At 42.7% G+C, this 20,648-nt stretch overlaps 1 protein-coding gene and 1 pseudogene across 1 annotated transcript; both read left to right on the forward strand.

The window, feature by feature from the left end:
- The first annotated feature begins 5,459 nt into the window (after nt 1-5,459).
- Nucleotides 5,460-5,858, forward strand: LOC149255510 (uncharacterized). Its single transcript, XM_089455063.1, has one exon. It carries the CDS (start codon nt 5,460-5,462, stop codon nt 5,856-5,858), a length of 399 nt encoding a protein of 132 aa, XP_089311189.1.
- Nucleotides 5,859-5,912: 54 nt separating this feature from the next.
- The window catches only part of LOC149255511 (uncharacterized), a 41,552-nt pseudogene continuing 26,816 nt past the window's right edge, over nt 5,913-20,648 (forward strand).

Below are 20,648 nucleotides of genomic sequence, written 5' to 3' on the forward strand. Positions count from 1 at the left end.
TGTATCCTAGATACTAGACTTGGGTCATGCCAAAAGTGCATTTCTCCAAATTGGCACATAACTTGTGTTGCCGCAGTGTTTGGAGAACCTGTCGGATATGGTGGAGGTGCTCTTCCCAACTCTGGCTGAAGATCAAAATGTCATCCAAGTATACCACTACAAATGAGTTGTTGAATGGCCACAAGATGTCATCCATTAGCCTCATGAAGGTTGCAGGAGCATTCGTCAATCCAAAAGGCATAACCAACCATTTGAAAAGGCCCTCCTTGGCTTTGAAGGCAGTCTTCCACACATCAGAGGGTTCGATTGGTACTTGGTGATATCCTGACTTCAAATCGATCTTGCTGAAATATTTCGCCCCCTTTAATTGGTCTAGGAGGTCATCAATCTACAGGATCGGGTACCTATTATGGACAGTGATCTTGTTCAGCGCCCGATAGTCAATACAGAGTCTCCAAGTCCCATCCTTCTTCTGTACCAACATGATTGGGCTCCCACAAGGTGATGAACTAGGATGGATGTGACCTTTCTACAAGAGCTCCTGAATCTGCCTCTTGATTTCATCATTCTCTAGAACAGAGCGTCGATAAATTGGTCCATTGGGTAGCGGTGCACCTGGGGTCAGATCGATGGAGTGCTTGACCTGACAGTGCAGAGGAACCCCTGCGGGGGAGGTGAAGATGTCCTCGTACTCCTCCACGACCTCGTCCATCTGTAGTTGTCATGCGGAGGGGCCCTGTCTGGAGGCCACAACCACCATCTTCTTCTTTCCTTGAGGGCGTATCATCAGGAAAACAAATTTCCCGGTTTTGGAAATGAGCTCACTGCATTGTTTTGCAGTGATCAAAGAGATGGCGATAGGTGGTGCTACCTCTGGTATCCTGTACAACTTATTTCCCAATGTAATAATAACAACATGGGGCCTTGATTCATACACAACATGTCGTTTCCACAAGTATGGTTTTCCTAATAATACATCACAAACTTCAAGGGGAGCAATGTCACACAATACCTCATCCGTGAAGGGCTTGATGTTGTATGGAAGGGGACACTGCTGGCTCACGCGAAGATCTCGTCCTTGGTGAAGCCACCCAATGGTATACAGTTGTGGATGTGCTGTAGTCAGTAAGCCCAACCGCTTCATGACCTCTGCCGAAATGAGGTTCTTTTGGCTCCCTCTATCGATAATGAATTGTAGTGGGGAGCCCTTTACCCACATCTGGGAGTGGAAGAGACGCTCCTCCTCCTCTAGATCTTCGGGTTGATTTTTCTGGATCTTGGCGGTAGCAACAGTGGCGTTGGGATCCGCATCAATGATCTGCTTCCCTTTGTCATTCCCCTTGTCAGGTTCTAACTCAGAATTGGAACATGCATCTGATTCTGAAACCTTTAGCTCAGCCACCAGTGACTACTTGGCCCAACACTCACTTGTGTTGTGAGTGGAGCTCTTATGGAACTCACACCATTTTCCCATGTCCTTTTTTGGCTTCACGGCGCTATTCTTTGGTTGCAGCTTCGGCGGGTTGTCTTGGGCTGCCCCACCTTGGCTTTGTCCTTTGTTATGTGGTTTAGGGGCACCTTTCCCTTGCTTTGGATTCACAGATCCAAAGTCTCGCTTCTTCTGTTTAAACTTCTGCTCGACCTTGATAGCATATTGGTATGCTGTGCCGAGCGAGGAGATGTTTAGGAATTGTATTTCTTCCTGGATGTACTTGTACAGGCAACCGCGGTATTTGAGTATCAAATGCTGCTCTGAATCCTTGATACCCAACCTTATGTGAAGGGTATGGAAAAGATTGGTGAACTCCGGCACGTCTTGGTCCCTTCCCTGCCGCAGCATGGTCCACTTTATGTATTCATCCTCATAGCTTCCGACAGGGTAGTACTACTCCTTGATGGCCTCCCGGAATGAATTCCAGGTGGGTGCGGCTGAAAATAGTGAGCCGGTACTTTCATCCTTCTGCTCGCAGTAGGTTTCCCACCAGTCCTTGACGTGGGGTCTGCTTTGAGAAGAGCGAAAACAATCTTTTATCGACTTGAAAATTCATGAACAGAAAAATAACCCTCTAGCATATTTAACTATTTATCTACAACATCTGCATCTATCTGACCCTTGAATATGGGGATTTCAAAATTAACTTGTACCTTAAAGGGCGTCGCGTTTCTAGAGTAGCTGCTGGAAGCCGATGCGTCGCTGAAGGATTTGGGCAAAGCTGTCCATCATCACGTTCCATTGTCACTCGAGGGCTTCTTCGAGCAATATTTTGATAGGATCTCCTACCCCCTCGTCTTTCTTCTCATCCTCCATGGGAGGCCGTCGGGATTTGCGAGGCTAGTCTTGCAAAGGTTCGACCAGTTCAAGCCCTAACTCCTTATATCCCGACCTCGTTGGGGACATGCAAAGAAAAACAGAGAAAAAGTAGACCGCTCTGATACCACTGATCTGGACTTAAATAGGAATGCAACAAATTACAGAGATAACCATAAACACAGATATGCAGTGGAAATAATACTTCATTTCATTAATGTAAAATACTGAAATATGCTTACAAACAATAATGGAAATAAACCAGCTAGGGCGATGGTAGCTTATCTCTGAGAAGAGATGTGGTGGCTACATGCCTCTGAATTGTCTTACAATGAGGCTCAAAGGCCTATTTATTTTTTAGAAACAATGGAAAACCCTTAACATTCCAAAACCTAACCCTAGAAGATGAAATGCCAAACTGTTGGCCCCGTTTGGGTAAATTGGTATATCAACTTCTTGGGGTCATAACTTTGGCATACGATCTCTGTTTGACGCGTACAATAGCTCGTTAGAAAGATCTATCTAAGCACTACCACTTTGGGAAGGGAAACATCCATCGATGGACCCATGCTGCCCCCAGATTTCCCAAAAAATGTCATTTAGGGCCTCAAAATGGCTCCGAAAGTTTAGGACCCGAAAAACTGCTAAAAATAGTAGGTTGTGCTACAACTAAGGAAACTGAAAATACTGAGAGAAACAATGGTGGGGGTCCAGGTGGACATGGCAGGTGGCCACCAATATCCACCTGGATCATGCAGCGCCATTAAAAATGAAGCAAGTGAATATCAAAACAGAGGAAGAACCGAAGTATGTTATGCTTGGGGATTACTGGGACGACGCTACAGTGGAAAAGGTCGTCGAGTTGCTCAAGGAATATCGAGACCTCTTCCCTACTAAGATTACAGAGCTAAAAGGAATTCGGGGCCAACTAGGAATGATGAAGATAACTTTGAAGCCTGACGTGAAGCCAATAAATCAGTGACCTTACTGATTGAATCCAAAATACAAAGCAAAAGTACGAGAAGAGTTGGACAAGATGCTGGTAGCCGGGATCATTGAACTAGTTGAGGAGTCTGATTGGGTAAGTCCGATGGTGGTACAAGAGAAGAAACAGAAGGGTGAGATCCGCATCTGCATGGATTTACGAAAACTCAATAATGCTTGTGTTAACGATCCATTTCCCACACCATTTACCGATGAAGTCTTAGAAAATGTGGGTGGACAGGAAGCATATTCCTTTATGGATGGATTCTCTAGATACCATCAGATCAAGATCACACCGGAGGATCGAAGAAAGACAACATTTGCTACGGAATGGGGTTGCTTTCAGTATACAATGATGCCATTTGTGCTGAAGAACACGCTGGCAATATTTTCCCGCATTATGGTAGCCACATTCAAGGAATTTATACATAAATTCTTGGAAGTCTATATTCATGATTGGACCGTCTTTGGCCTAGTTAAGAAACATAGTGAGAGCTTACGATTAATGCTGGATACCTGCCGTCAACACCAGATTGCGCTCAATCTAAAGAAGTGTACATTCCTTGTTCCTTTCGGGAACTTGCTGGGTCACATAGTTTGTAGGCAAGGTCTGATGGTGGATCCAGAAAATGTCATTTTTGTACTAGGTTTGCAAGCACCGCATAGTGTCAAACAGCTCCATGCCACACTGGGACACACAGGGTACTATCAGAAGTTCATAAAAGGTTAATCCCAAATCACGGCTCTAATGGAACAATTGTTAAAAAAGGATGCTACGTATTGCTGGAATGAGGAATGTAACAAAAGCCTGGAATTGCTGAAGGAAAAAATGGGAGCTACCACTATTTTGATCTTTCCAAAATTGGACATGGAGTTCCATGTGCATGTCGTGTATCGCGTTAAGAGTAGTACTTACTCAGGAAGGCGTGGAGGAATTGACCACCCAATTGCGTTTGGAAGTCGAAGGTTGTCAAAAGCCAAAAAGAATTACTCTACTATTGAGCGAGAGGGATTGGCAATGGTGTACGCACTCCAGAAGTATCATCACTACTTTCTTGGAGGAAATTTTAAGATCTATACTGATCACTCTGTGTGAAAATACCTAGTGAATAAGCTTATGTTGGGGGGTCGCATCTATTGATGGTTGCTGTTGTTTCAGGACTATGATTTTGAGGTTGTTGTAAAGCCTGGACATCTAAATGCGGGTCTAGACCACTTATCTTGGATTGAAACAGGTGAGGAACCCACGAATCTAGAAGAAGGACACCCAAACACCTAGTTGTATGCAGTGCACATTGTGGATGGCCACTTTGAAGATATAATCTATTTTTTGACTACCAACACTGCGCCGCAGGGGTATTCTATGTAAAAAAAAAAGGAATTGGTGACACGAGCAGCAAATTTCACTGTGACTGTCGGCCATCTCTACAAGATGGGCCATGATGAGATATTACGCAGATGTATACCAGAGTTTGAGCGAGAACTGATCCTTGCCGAAGCACATGGAGGGGTTGCTAGTGGACATTATGTGGGCCGTGCCACAGCCCAGAAGGTTCTTCGCGCCAGATTATGGTGGCCTACCCTCCATCAAGATTCAAAAGCATAATGTTGGGCCTGCGATGTATGCCAACGAATGGGTAAGCCGTCGCGAAGGGATGAAATGCCACTTCAGCCACAAGTAACGCTACAACCATTTGAGAAATGGGCGATCAACTTCGTCGAGCCTATTGAACCACGAGGGAAGATAGGTGCATGATATATTATCACTGCAACCAAATACTTAACTCGGTGGGAAGAAGCACAGCTTGTTAAAGATTGCATAGCCACGATAGTAGCAAAGTTCTTGCTCGAAAATGTGTTGAATAGGTTTGGGTGTCCTAAGATTCTCATGAGTGTTCGAGGAACACATTTTTTGAATGAAAGTGTCAACGCGCTCACTAAGGAATTCCAGATACATCACCAACAGAGCACGCCATACCATCCACAAGCAAACAGGACCATTGAGGCATTCAACAAAATTTTGGAAACCGCGCTGACTAAGATCTGCAATGCGTGATGGAATGATTGGGACTTGCGCATCCCTACTGTGTTATGGGCATACTGAAGCACGTGCAAAAAGTTGACAGGCCAGACACCGTTTCGACTAGTCTATGGTAAGGAGGTCATGATGCCTATGGAATATATCTTGCCCAGTCTGCGGATTGTAGCAGCTACAGGAATGGCAGATTGTGGGGTCTTCGAGGAAAGGTTCGCACAACTCAATGAACTGGACGAAGAACGATTTCTAGCGGGATTTCACCAACAACTACAAAAACAGATCGAGAAAGCATGGCATGATCGCCATATCAAGGGGCGCACGTTCAAGGAGGATGATCTCGTATTGTTATATAACAGTACGTTCAAGAAATTCCTAGGTAAGCTCTGCATGCATTGGTTGGGGCCTTATGCCATCAAAGAAGTAATTGATGGGGACGCAGTTCAGCTGGGTAAGCTCAACGGATACCCCTTCCTGGGAAGAGTGAATGGCAGTCACCTGAAGCTCTATACAAGTAGGCCGACTGCCTGACTAATTGTTCCATGAAGAGTCTCACCACTCTGACCAGTTGAAAGAGAGTGAGGGATGATAAAGCAGTCTGGGGAACAGATGTGTGGATATCAGGGTGTGTGTACAATTGGCCAACAATTAGGGGCATGGTTCTGCGGACAGAGCCCTGCGGGTGCACCGCTCCAAGAACTGATGACCGTTAATACCACTGTTCATGACAAGATGGCTGCATTATGGCAAAAGGAAGTGGGCGGCAGGTAATTAAGAGCCACAATACGAGCCATATATGAAATGATCGACCACATATTTCACACGAGAAGGTTACACGAACTGGAACAAGCAGTAATCCAGGCATTTGCAGTTCACATGGCTTATAAATCACCATGGGAAATCCGCTGGGCAACCTATGCTTTGAAAATACAAATGGAGTTGTTCATCATCTTTGCACCCGGCATATGCCCGAAGGTAGTAATCTGGCTGAAGAAGGGGTAGGACTCTCTAAGGAGTCTGGTATTGACAGCTGCGGGTATCCCATAGGCTACAGTGTCACTAGCAGGGGATGTACCGGAAAACAGGGAATGCGAAGTAGAATTGGTCCGGATGTCGTCGCCCCGCCTAGGGGCCAGATGGCGTGTTATAATAGAACAAAAGAAGGATGGACAGATGATGACCATGGGTGGAGATGCAGTCCATAAGTCGCCTCTAATTGTTCCTGATGATTGGGATCACGCGGAACGCACCCAGGGTCTTTCAAAATTGCAACACAAGCTGTAGCAGACGGTGCGAAAAGAAGATACATTGGTCGGAAAGGACTACAATGGTACCAGGGGTTCCCGTATGTGGCTCCCCCGATTATGCTAAAATCCTCGGAGGGGGTGTTATGTGTTAATCGAGAAAAGAAAATGAGTATCATTGGTTGCAAGATATGGTCAAAAAACTGAAGCAGGGAAAGCATTGCAGGAGACAAAGTAGGAGCAGCCGGATGACAAGCACCACTCAACGAAAGGCAGACTGTGAAGTCAAGCCAAAGCATCTAGCCATGCTAGTAAGTGACTCGGGATCACTCATGATGATTGTGTTGGGGGACTATTGGGTAGCACAAGCCCCGTGGAATGAGTATGGGGTACGAAGCCCGGAATTTTGGGTAATATTAGGGTAAAAGACTCCGCGGAAAGTGTGGAGTGTGAACTATAGTAGGTTGAGTCAAAGGGTAGTCCACCCAAAAATAATGTAAAGAAAGAGTAATAGAGTCGGCCTACGGAGGGAGCGTAGGCCAAGGGAGAGTATAAATAGAGCGCGGCTCTATGAGGGAAAAGCAGTTATTTGGGAAGATGGAATGTAATGGGTCCTAAAAGGCAATAGCTTGAAAGTGTCTGTAAGTCCGAGTCGAGGGAGTAGGGTAGAAGGTAGAGGCTCTGCAGTTGTGTGCATAGAGGCCTGGAAAGTTCGTAGTTGTGTGCGTGGATCCCTATAGCTGAGTGCGCAGGGTGGATCTGGATGTATTGTTGAAGATTGATAATAAAGATAAGTTTCTTCTGAATTCTGTGTTGGTTACGACTTTACTCTATTATGATAACTGAACTATTATGATTTCTACATTTTCTACGATTGAATACATGTAAACTGGATTAATATTGATGTGAGAAGTCACCAAAAGTAATAAATGTTTGCTTAAAGACCTTTTCAACTAGATCAAACTAGTAATAACTGATTCAATCTGTAATAAGCGCGATAAAGGTATTCTGATCTGCACGGATCTAGCGTAGCGCGAGGCTGCAGAACATCGTGTGAGCCCCAAACCACATCCAAGACATCCCTAGGGTGCGGAAACCTAGTTCCAGCACCCTCCCCTGCTACCTAGGATGAGACCTCAATCCGCGCCTCGCGGGCTATTGTCAAAAGGGTTGGTAGCTGCGAGATTTGTTTGGCTAAATAATTCTTTCGAACCTGGGTCAAGCCCAAATAAGCCAACAAAGACATACAATGCACATGATTCCAAATATATTTTTGCATCCAACTCTTCCTACCATATCTTTGAATACATAAAAACTATTTCTTCCAACCCAACCCTATACAACTTGATGATGCATTACACCACTTTCCATATAAACCACAATAAGTAAAATAATTAAAATTATAAATCTATAAAACATAATAAATAAAATTATAAATCTATAAAATAAAATAAGAGAAGACATTCCATTTGTCCCTAAATTTATATCCATAGTTTAAATGGTTTATGTTTTGTTTTGGCACGTAGTTTGGTTGCAATGTGGGGGATTTGGTAGGAAATTTGATTAAGGATAATCAAAAGTGGATTAAGAGGGAGAAGCAGAGGGCATAATTTGGTAGAGAAGTGATGGGTCCAAATTCTCTACCCGATTGGGCCTGCGAGTGGATTAAGAGGGGGAAGCGGAGGGTGTACTTTGGTAGAGAAGTGATGGGTCTGAATTCTCTACCTGATTGGGCCTGCGAGCCATGTAATGGGCATAGACGAAGATGACAGAGGACCTGTTTTATGTTGGACATGCTTTTGCTAATAAATATCTCTATTTAGAAATTTTTTCTGTGTGAAATTTGGCCTAATTAGTTTTTGTTATTCTCAAGTTCCATGGTGTATGGATGCTTATACAATTCAACTTCTTACCAAAAAACCCTTGCTACATTGAAGTTTGTAGGTTATTATTTTTTCATATTTTTTTCTTTTTCTTTTCTTCTATTAGAAATAATGCATTAGCATTACGATTTAATGTCCATAATAAATGTTGGATGGATTTGAGTATTAGGATGGCCTCTGTGTGATCGTGCATGCACACAATTATGTTATTTGCATCACTTCAAAAATGCAGAGCTAGACGTAACACGTCCCCATTGCATGAACCCTAAACTATCCATACAATTAGTATACACGTAGATCTATTTTGTCTGGTTGGCGCATAACACTACCCTTGCTTGTTTTTTATATCGATGTTTTAAATAATTTTATTGGAGATTAGCCCATTATGTGTCTTCTCTGCACCATCTTATCTAATTTTCATTTTTTACTTATGGTTTTTTTAAAGTTGCAAAGAAAAAATTGTCTTGGAGTTGGTGTTGCATTGCATAACAAGGGCTTCCCTGGGCTTAGGTTCTAGGTGTGATGGATATCTGTTTTTCCAAATTCAAGTGAAACTTGTAACCAGCTTTGACATGACACTCAGGTGAGGCATACCATAACAAAATGGGAACATTGGAAATGATTAAGGTCTAGTTGGAAACACACCATCATTTTTCAATGTTATGAATTTAATGTTGTAGAGGAGATTAATAGTTCTCTGCCTATTATTTTATTGTTGATTTTGTTCCTCTATTTTTACCTCCCAAACATAGCAGGGAGATCCTTGAACCTATTGTTTCCATGTTTCTTTTATAATGGAAATATATCTCTAATCTTGAAGCCATAGAGGATTAAATCAGAAGGGAGGAGGGCCATATTTTTGGGTCCACTATAACAAAAGAGAAATTGGCCTATGATCTAGAGCTCTATAAGGAATTATATTGGAGGTTATTTCCATTTTCTTCATAAGAAGCCCACTAAAGATTAAGAACTAATCCAAGATGGCCACAATGCCTCTTGGCCTAGCCCTTTAATTCTTCCATGTATATTTTCACCTCTTTGACTTGATATATACTAGATCTCTGTCTAAAATCTAGTGCACCTTTTCTCTAAATTGATCCCAAATAATGCTTTCTCATTATTTTTTCATCTTTGAAATGCAAATGAATTAAAATATCTTGCTATAATACTATTATCTATATAAATAATGCCCTTCATTTCTCATACTTCCAACACTCAAATTCCTCTCTATGATGAACATAAGCGTAAATGTTAAATAGATTAACTTGTTGACTTGTATTTCTACATACTAGCATTTTAAGGATCCAATGTTGAGTAATATTGAAGACTTGGACTAAACAATATAAAATAAGGATCAATTTCAAATACTTTATATACCCCCCAAATTCTCCCATCTAGTTTGTTATTGTTCATGGACTTTCCTTCCATTGTTGGCTTGAGGCATAAATGTTTTTCGTAGTGACCCAGTTATAACATAGTTCGATAGCCTACTAGTGGTTAGGCTGGGCTCTTTCAACTCTTAACTAGAGTTACAACATTGGCTCTTCTTGAGTTTTCTTCATCATGATCATGTGGTTAGCCCCTTTTCCATGAATAGTGGGGGCTGATATGGCATCCTATGAATTATGGTGTTCAATTTCGATATGTCAACTTTCGAGAGGCATAAATTTCTCATACGAGCTCTGATTAAGGTGATCCTTGCATTGTTAGAGAGGTATCAATGTGCAGATTATGGAACCTAGATCCATAATAAGGTTGGGACTACACAAATTGTTCATTTAAGGCCTAAAAATGGCTCCTAGAGTTTTTGACCCATTTTTTTTCAAACTAGGACCGTTGGTAAAAATGGTCTGATGTGTTGATACCTCCACTTTTTTCCACTTTGAAAGTGTTAAGATGGATGAAAAATAATACAATGATCCAATTTGGATCATGGACTATCTTTGAAGCTTTGTGTTTGAATTCCTAGACTTGTTAGAGATGAATTTGCTCCCTTTGAAGTCACATTCATTTTATTTTTTAGCTGTAGATATGTCTGTATAAACAACTTTTTGCTGATCTAGTGTCTTTCCTCGGTCCTTACCTTTCCATTCTTCAATGAGGTTTGAAAGACTGAATTCACCCATATCCATGTTCTCCGACCCAACAACATTCCCTGTTCCTTATATGTTTGACATATCAATTTTCCGTATTGGTGCGTTCTTTGTGGATTCCTTTGTCATTTTTCTCTTATGAGATTCCACCTTTAGTTTTCTAATTCCCTTCTCTTGATTCATTTATTAAGGATGTACTTGATTCGACATATCTTGCTCCTCTCTAGTCACTACCTCATAATGGTTTTTGGATTGAAAGGGCTCCTCTAGTGCTGCCCCATTTTGTGCTTGAGGCTTTTTTCAAGATGTTGGACTTTCTGAAAATCCTCGTTATCTAATTTTGGTTGAATTTTTTTTGTTGCCTCTATGAGACTCAAGGGACAATCCCTGAATAAATGGTTTTATTCATGACACCTACAACATCTTAACACTACATGCCCATAATCTAGAGGTTGTTTCCAAACCTCATCATGGTAGTAGATTTCGATTGATTCTTGTAGTGGTTGGGAGACATTCATATACACACATATACTTGCATATGAGGTGTAGCATCCACACTTGCCACTTTGAATATTTTCACAAAATCTCTAATCATGTTTCCAATACCTTGTAAGATTCTCCATAGGGGAACCCAAATTAGGGTTGTGAGGATTTTTTTTTGTCTTGTACCTTTCTTGCTAGAATTTCATGAATACCATTGCATTATTAAAAAAGTCTAGGTAGTTCTTGAATACTCTATCTTTGTCTTCTAGATTTGCAAAAATCACCGTGAAGAAACCATGTGCTCTTACCTCAATATCAATGTGTCCCTTCAATTTCCATGTTAATTGGATCCATCTAACCAATGCTCTCTTTATTGGCCAAATCCCAATGAACTTGCATATTAAGGCACAATCCTTCATATGTTGGATGCAACTCCCAATTTTGTCTAATTCTATTTCATATTTCATATTCTTGACTGCCTTAGGGAGGCATCTTTCTTGATACAATTTTTCCAATTCAACTTAGTGGAGGATCGTCTTTGTTTCTATCCACACGACTTGGCCCCAAAGTTGATCCATGGGGCGCTTGCATCTGATGGCTCAAACCAGAATTTCCATCTCTTGTGCCCACATTATTAAAAGATGGATTTGTACCCCCTGAGGCACTCGCCATAACTGTTGTGATGCCACAATATATAATTTAAGAGCTAGATCAGTTTGGCAACAATGCAAAAGAAATTACTTCCGTACAATGATGCATTCAAGCCCTACAAAATAAACCCTAACCCATTTACTAAGACAAACCTAACATATACATATAAAAAAACAACCCTAACATATTCTCTAAAATATAATAATTTTAGCTAATTATATTATTTTGACATATATATATATATATATATATATATATATATATATATATATATATATATATATATATATATATATATATATATCATACTCAATAAAAAAATCACTATTATTAATTAAAAACTTGTTTACTAATATAATTAGTTATTCAAAACTTTAATTTACCATGTGTTATCTATAAACTCAAATAATACGCTCTTCCATATCATATTGAGATAAAGTTTCTATGATAATAATGCATATATATCCAATGATAAAAACAGACACATTATATAGATTATATATTTATTATTAAATTAAATACCTTTATATTTAACATTATATTTCAATTTATATAACCTTTATGACTTTGTTACATGCTTTATATTGTTTTCCATTTCTAATATGTACGTTTTTTCAATCTTCCATTAATAAATCAAACTCCTTTACACTAGGTTTGTGTGTTCTCTAACATTAGATATTAAGGGTGGAAGAATCAAACCCATAGTCACATTGCCTTAGTTTTGAGTAATCCTTGTCACGGATCTCCGTAGCGCCAATGGTGTGACAGTGGTGGCAACCCAATTTCTCCATTTTCCCATCTGCATTTCCCGCAATATTCCAATATCGTTAAACTTCTGATACCCTTCTTTTTCTGCTCGCCAGTGTGATCACACTGAACGCCCATTCTATCTAAATTAAGGAGATCTGTTCACGGCAAGGGCTGAGACCACAAAGAGTCGAGTATCGTGAAATAAAGGTTTCATAATTGTCACGTACACCTTCAACGAAAAAAGGATCGAAGAGAAAGCGTTCTTTATTTTTGGAAACCTTAGGTTTAGAGTCTAAAGCAGGAAATTTCTTCACTGTTCCAGTATTTCAGTGAAGGGTTTGAAAAATATAGCTCTTAAGGCTCTGATGAAATCGTGGATATGGGCAGCAACAGTACCAATGTGATTGTTGCACGATTTTTGGAAGAAAGTAGGCTTCCATACTCAAAACTAGTGCAACAGATTTGAGAAGTTGAAAGACAAAATAGATCAAAATGGAGGAGCAGAGATCAGACTGGCAGCTGTAAGAAGTTCAGTGCTGCTTATTGGACAACGTCCTTTCTATGGCATTCCAAAAGCAGATGCTGATGTTCTCAAAGATGAATCTGAAACTTGTCTGTGGTGCTGGGAGGTAAAACACAAGTTATAGTTATCTCATTCTTTCCTTTGTTTTCAAATTTCATAAACGACTAAAGGTTCAGTTCATTAAAATCCTTTTGCACGGTAGTACATCACGCCAATGCAAGATTTTGCATTGTTGAACTCAATTTTGCTGCTTGGTTGTTGTCAACTCCATTTTATTTCTTCAACTAATTTTTTCATCCATGAAGGCCCGAACTAAATATATTTGATCTTTCCCATGATAGGTTCGGGAGACAAAGTTTTTTCCCAAGTGTTGGGCATGGGATCTCTTGCAGCCAGTTTTGGGGCTCAAAGCCCAAGTTTTGGTCAATTGTATTGTAAGACTCTGCGAAAGTCTAGGATGAGTCATAGGGTTGTCCGCCCTAAGAATTGTAAAATAATGTAAAGTTGTGTCGGCTTACCCATGGTCTGCGAACCATGGGATTGTATAAATAGAGCGAGGCTCTAAGTATAAAGATAGCTTGGTAGAGAAAAAGGAAGAGAATAGATGGAATAACGAAGGCATGGTAAAAGCAAAGAGTGAAAGTTGAAGTGTATTGGGTCGTAGTAGTAAGAAGAGGCTCTCTGAGTGCGCAGAGGTTTAGTAGAGTCTGCAGCTGAGTGCACAGACCCCTGCAGCTGAGTGCACAGAGCGGAGTTGGGTCTATACTTTGGATTGAAAGATAATAAAGAGAATTTTATTCTGTGCATCTGTTTTTGAATCCTTACGTTGATGTTATTCATTACTTTACTCTGTTTATTTACTGCACACACTTAATGAATACTTGTATGAATGCTTATATGCGAATTTAATTTAAGTAATCTGCAAAGAAAGAATAAGTAAGGAAGACTTGGGTAAATAACATGGGTCGCACTGCCGCTGAAACCGCACAAAGGCAATATCACAGGGCGCGGGATGCCCACAGGTGCGCGTGGCGCAGTAAGTGCGAAGATTGGACCGCATACCAATCACCACATATCAGACATCCCCAGGGTGCGGAAACCTGGTTCTAGTACCTTCCCATACTACTTCGGGTGAGACCTCAGTCCGAGCTCCATGGAATGTTGCCGAAAGGGCCAATAGTACTGGGATTTGCTTGGCTAAATCACTTCCAAACTTGGGTCAGGCCCCACTAAGCCAATAAATTGTTCCGTCGCTGGAACTAGGATCTACATAAGGGATGTCTGATGTCGTGCCACTAGAACCCAGCGAAGAAGGAAATTGAAGAGTGGTTGGACAAGAAGATTCACGAGTTCGCGACACAGGAAAGAAAAACTCCACAAGTATCTAAGAAAAAGTGGTTGGATCGCTACGTGTATACAGAAATCCATGATATTTTCTATGCATCCTTTTTGTCTGAGTTGTATGAGTGGATCGCGAGGTTAGCTGACAACTAGGGAAGGTGTAGGCTCAACCAACCGATAGTTTGGACTCTGGATCTAGTGCACAGACTAGAAGCCTCAGAGGATAAGATAGTGCGAGCTGTGGACCACTGGCTCGACCAAATAATAGGAGGATTTATCACTGAGTTCACGGTGGACACGACTGTCAGTTACAGTGAGGCAGAGCAACGTTTTCTCAAGGGACCGCGAGGTAAGTATATTAGATCTTTGAACACCTGTATTAAGATGTTGTTATGTGAAAAGCGGGTTATGCGAATAAATTAATTTTTGGGACTACGCGGAGTGGAAAGATCTACATAAGTGGAAGTAGCAAAGAATTAGAAAACAGTCCCTTAATTTCACCCTCGCGAGAGAGTGAGGATGAGCTTGCAAAAGTTTCTCCGAGAAGCATGGTCAGTTTGATAAGGCAGTGGATTCCATGGTTCCCACCTCCACCCACACCACCACCCACTTCACCTCCCTCACCTCCATCTCCACTCACTCCACCTCCACCACCCCCACAGTTTAGTATGGCAAGCGCAATCAAACTACCAGTGTTCAGAGGAGTAGGGAATGAGGATCTTGACCAATTCTGGTTCATGGTAAGAGTAGTATGGGAAGCACAGGGTGTCACAGACGACAAAATTAAGAAGGCTACGTTAGTGAGTGTGCTACAAGATCGCGCATTGACATGGTATATCAAACACTCTAATGACCACCCAAATGCAGGGATAGCAGAGATCCAGAATGCGCTAAACAGGGAATTTAGCAGGCCAAAGTTAGAAACATAATCAATCATTGGGTTTAAAGAGATTGCGATGCTCCTGGGCGAGACTCCCTAGGATCTAGATCAATGGCTGAAGAGTATGATCCGCAAAGCCAATATGACGTTGACAGATGCATAGCATCGCGCATGGTCTGTAGCATGTTTGGCACTGTACTTAAGGATGGCGTTGTCACAACAAAAACTTTCCAGGCTGAAGCATTGGAAATGGTGATGAGATTACATGAGACCCCGATACAAGACCCTAGGTTGGGAGTTCAACAAATCCGCGTGCAGCTACAAAATCTGTGTTTGGAAATGCAAAGATTGAAGCAGGATAGGGCACCGCGGCTAGAGGTGCATGAGGAAGTATGGTTCATAAAATGCAAAGGCTAGGGCCATGACAAGGATCATTGTCTGGTGTTCCCGAACTACTTGGCAGGAGGAGGGCCAATTCCATTGAGGCCGGAGGCGTAGGCAGGGCCAAGTGTGGCACCCGCTTTATGGTGTGAAATCTAACAGATAGGAGGAAAACACATGACGGACAATTGTCATTTGCTACAGAAATATACACAGACACGCCAGCAATTATTTTGTAATTTTTGCAGGTCAGTAGGCCACGATGAGTGCACTTCCTGTAGTTACGAGCTAATGATGGATTAGACCCTAGCCTATAGGATGCAAACCGAAACGCGAGCCCTCGACCCAAATGCGAGGATGACACACGGTGGATTTCAGGGGCGATGTCAGGGACGAGGTGGAATGGGACCAGGAAAGGGTCGCAGACAATTAATTTGTTACAATTGCGGAGGACTAGGGCACTATACCCGCAACTGTATCAACCCGACCAGAATATCTTGTATGTATTGTGGTCAGTTTGATCATGAAATAGTAGATTGTCCCATGTTGATCAAAAAGATGTGTGAAAAATGGGTATTCCAGCCTCCTCCAACTCAGAATATACAAATAATGAGGTTTGAGTGGCACGAATAGGACCCGAACGTAAACATGATGCTCAAAAGTGGTGTGACCACAGGAGATGATAAGGGGGAGCAGCGAGAGGAAAGTACATGGGTTCATAAGGATCCTGTAAAGAAACCTGAGTTTGACTTAAAACGCGCAAAGGAGACATTCGTGGAAGCTAACAAGAGCTTTGCAGAGGTCTCCACTTCAAATAGTAAGGATCAACCAGAGCCAGGAATGGACCTTTCAATGCTCACTACCTTTCTGGAGACATGCATGAAACTACTACGCGACAACAAGGTAGTTAAAGGACTACAGGAATTGATCACCAGGTGCGTGGGGTCAAGGGAACCGCACGTCGTCTTGAAATTGGGGAAGCATGCATTGCGCACTGGAAGGGAAATGAGGTTGACTGCACATATTGGGGAATATGAAATGGATCAAGTAATCCTAGATGTGGGTTTGGACATGAATGTATTACTGAAGCAAACATGGGAATGCATGGGCAGGCTCGCGTTAAAGTGGTCCCCTGTTCAATTATGAATGGCGAACCAACAGAAGATTTTGCCCATGGGAAAGTTGTAAGGGGTAATAGTTGATATTGAAGGCACGAGCACGTAGACATATTTTGAAGTGATAGAGATTGTTAATGACAACAATCCCTATCCCACGTTGTTAGGAATAGTTTGGGCCACCGATATGAACAGAGTCATCAATATAATGAAGTGCAAAATGACCTTCGAGAAGAAGTCACTACACATAGTAGTCCCACTGGACCCAGCCAAAGTAGCGTGCTACAATGAACCAGTGCGTGATGATGAAAACGATGATGATCTTGATTTTATTTACAAGATAACTAAGTGAGACCAGGATTGGGGGAATTTGACTGCAGATGGGATGATCTCGTGGGAGCGTGAAAGCTCTTGCACTTTAGATTTAGACAAAGAAGTAGAGCGTTGGTAGAATCAGTTGCATGAAGTGACAACACTGAATTGCAACATGATGGTTAGATCACTGCGCTACATGGCAACGGAAGTGAGAGAACTGGCAACATATGATGGATTGGCAGCGATGGATGAATTCCTGAGCGAATTTGAAAGTGCAATACTAGAACAGCAACGATTTGATGCGTTGAAGTGGGCACTGCACAAAACAACCGTAAGATGGTGGGTTACACATCAAGGAAACTTTGAGGACTGGTGTGGATGTAGAAGGATAATGCGCCTATGGTTTGGAAGCCCCCAGCTTCTAACAAGAGTCGGGCAGCAAGGACGGAGCAACTTGCGTGCCCACCTGTGTCGATGGGTACAGACGTGTGCTGTGCAACCCACTCAAGCACACCTTGAACTAAGGATTGAATATCGTAACAGGACACAACAGCGGGAGAGGCGACACACACCACAAACGTTCCACGTAGGAGCATTCAAGAAGGTATACGTAATCCTGAAGAGAGTTCACCAAGCGAGACAAACTGATTGGGACCTGCGCGTACCAACGATCTGATGGGCTTATAGGGCCATGTGCAAAAGCCTAAGCACGGAGATGATTTCGAAGATGAGGAGCAAGGTCGAGACCATAATTTTGGAGGAAAGGAATCCTCACGCAATAACTCCCACAGTTGGGACAGTACGCGAGGACCAGAACGAAGGAATTATGCAGCTACGTGAAGGTGAACATATGCGGATTTAGGAAGCCATTTGATGTGGGAACCTTAAGCTTCGTGAATTTGAAGAGAATCAAGTATGACTAAGGAAGAAAAGCATGTTAATGGATGTGGAGATCAAAAGACTAGAACACGAAATCATGCAAAAATGTATCGTCGATAAATTAAGAATGACAAGACAAGATACAGACAATCATACTACTGCATTAGAAGATGTCGTCGAGAATTTGGGACCCTACTACCATGGCTGCGACCGCACCTTACCAAACAAAGTAACTAGGGGAGCACACCGCATAAGGAAGAATGCACGGTGCAGACTATCACAAGGATAATTAAGGAGTGCCCACGGACTAGGCTGGAAGGTGAATTGCAATCTTGCACGGGTGGTGCGACCACCTGACTAACCGTCGGAAGCATAGTCTTAGTGCTCCAAGTAGTTGACAGAGAGCACGGGACTATAAAAGAGTCTGTGTGGGAGCTACGCGATCGAGAGGGTATGCGTAGGATCAGTATGTCACAGGGGTCGTGCTCGTGCATAGGGGGATGCACTGCCATGAGGGCAGGCTAGGAGGTAACCGTTGGTGTCACTGTTCATGACAAGATGTCCAATTTAAAGCAAAGAAGAGCGAGCGACAGGAAAATAAGACATGAAGTCAGAACTAGATTTGGAACGATCTGTTGCCAATCTAGCATTAATGGGCTGAATATGTGGGGAACGATCGAATTTGAATTCAAAAAGGCCTATAAATCACAGGTGGCTATCCAACAAACAACCCTTGGCATTTTGAGAATTCAGTTGTTGCGCTATCAAGTGGGTATGGACCTTACAAATTTAAAGGCTTTGAGAGCAAGTTCAGTGTTTGAGACATTGCCAGAGACACAAGACCTCATAAATAAAATGATGTCGACAACCAAGAAAGCCGCACAGAGCCCTATGATGTAGGTAGGGGATGCACCAGAAATTCTAAAATCACCCCGAACGCCAAGGCCTAAAAAGGAGCCACAGGCAGTAGGACCGGTCCGCATGTCTCCGTGAAATCCATAGTTTGGTAAACTTTCTATGGAAGACAAGGGCAGAACTATTAATCTTGAGACAGATGATGAGGAGGAGGACCTCCAAACTTTCATAGAAGAGATCAAAGCAGTTGAAGAAATGGAAGAAGACATTCAACCGGTGCGCGTTATAGCAAAATTACCAAAGTATGTCCCTCAGTGGAAAGGGAAAGCAAAAGTACCAAAGGATTTGGATGCCATTAAGAGCTCACTCCAAACCCCGCTCCTCGCAGATGGAATTCTATTTGAAGGTTCAGTTCTAGGCCATGTGTCCACGATGAAAGTTGATGATTGGGACCTCGTGGAAAGTGAAAATTTCCCACATGTAGACACTAGCAAACTCATGAAATAGAGCAAGGAGGCATCCTTTACAATGCTAGAACCGCAAAAATGGCTGCGTGGTGTGGAGGAGGTTGGGCTACTCCACCTACTATGGATTCTGCATTTTCACCGTGCACCGATTATGATCTTTGTCATCAGGAAGTTGCTTTGCCTAGAGCACGATGGGTACCTGTCGCTGGAGGAGCCCATTCCCATCACGATGGAGCTTATTCACAGGATTTCTCAGATTCCCTGTGAGGGAAGGGACCTTGCGGAAATAGCTGGAAAAAACAGAGATTTGGCACTCGAAGAGGCAATGAAGAAGAAATACAAGTTGGAAAAGAAGTAGAGAGGCTACGTAATTATTAGCATTCCAGACAAAGCAATGCACGTAGCCACCTAGCTACTAGCGGGGAAGGTGATGAGAAAATGTTGAGGCAACGAGGTACCAATGACAGTCATTGTGTTGGCCAAACAATGCATGAAGGGTGTCCAATTCAACTGGGCCACCTACCTCTGTGAAGAATTCCTCACCAACTGCAAGGAAGTCTAGGAGTGAGGCAAGACCTTCCACTACGTGTGGTTGTTCTTGTCCATCTTATTGCTAACCAAGGAACTGCCTAAGGACAGTCAGTTCCCTCCTCTTGAATAGGACCTGCTAGAGGTGGAAAAGTACGCATCGCTCTGGGCTACGAAGGGAACCATGAGGATCCGCGAGACTAAGATCTTCTGGGTGCTCATGGAGGCGAGCGTTTGAATGTGGATCAACAAAAGGCCGTGCCTATCCCCTACAGTGTACGATAGTATGCGGAGCTTTGCAGACTTCAAGGCGGATATGCAAAATGTGTATATTAAGGCATGCAAAGATCCGGTGCAGAACTGGACCAAACTGTCGTTCATCATGACTGATGATGCCATTTTCACTGTGCTCAGCTCATGGCCACCCAAGTGGCATGCCCTTGATTTGGCTGTACATGATAAGACAACAGTACAAAAATAAAAGGATACCACCAAGTTGTTGGCACAACAGAAGCGAAACAAGCAGTTGGCCAAGGAGGTAAGGGCTTCCCGCGAGGCAGCGAAGGCTACCGCAGAGTAGACTAAGGCCACCAAAATAGCAGCAGCACCACCAGCAACAGGGGCTACCATGACACAGGAGGAAGGAGGCCCAAACCTGACCACAGGACAAGGGACAGAGGACATGGTGGAAGGCGTGGACCCAACCACGACATCTACACAACTGAAACGGCTGCACGGTACGGAAGAAACAGGCCCACAGAAGAAGACCAAGGCTTCCAAATTGGATGGTGAACCCATTACACTGACAGAGGGAGACCTATATGACATCGATGACACAGTTCGCAAGGTCACTAGGGAAGCGCTCTAGGAAGCGATGATGGAGCAACAAAATGTGTTGGGGGCCCTTAGGGTGCAACTGTAGGAGCTTCAGGT

The sequence above is a fragment of the Pinus tabuliformis genome, chromosome 7 (genome assembly GCF_031772625.1).
Source record: "Pinus tabuliformis cultivar Carrire ecotype Pingquan chromosome 7, CPIR1, whole genome shotgun sequence".
In the NCBI taxonomy this organism is placed as follows: domain Eukaryota; kingdom Viridiplantae; phylum Streptophyta; class Pinopsida; order Pinales; family Pinaceae; genus Pinus; species Pinus tabuliformis.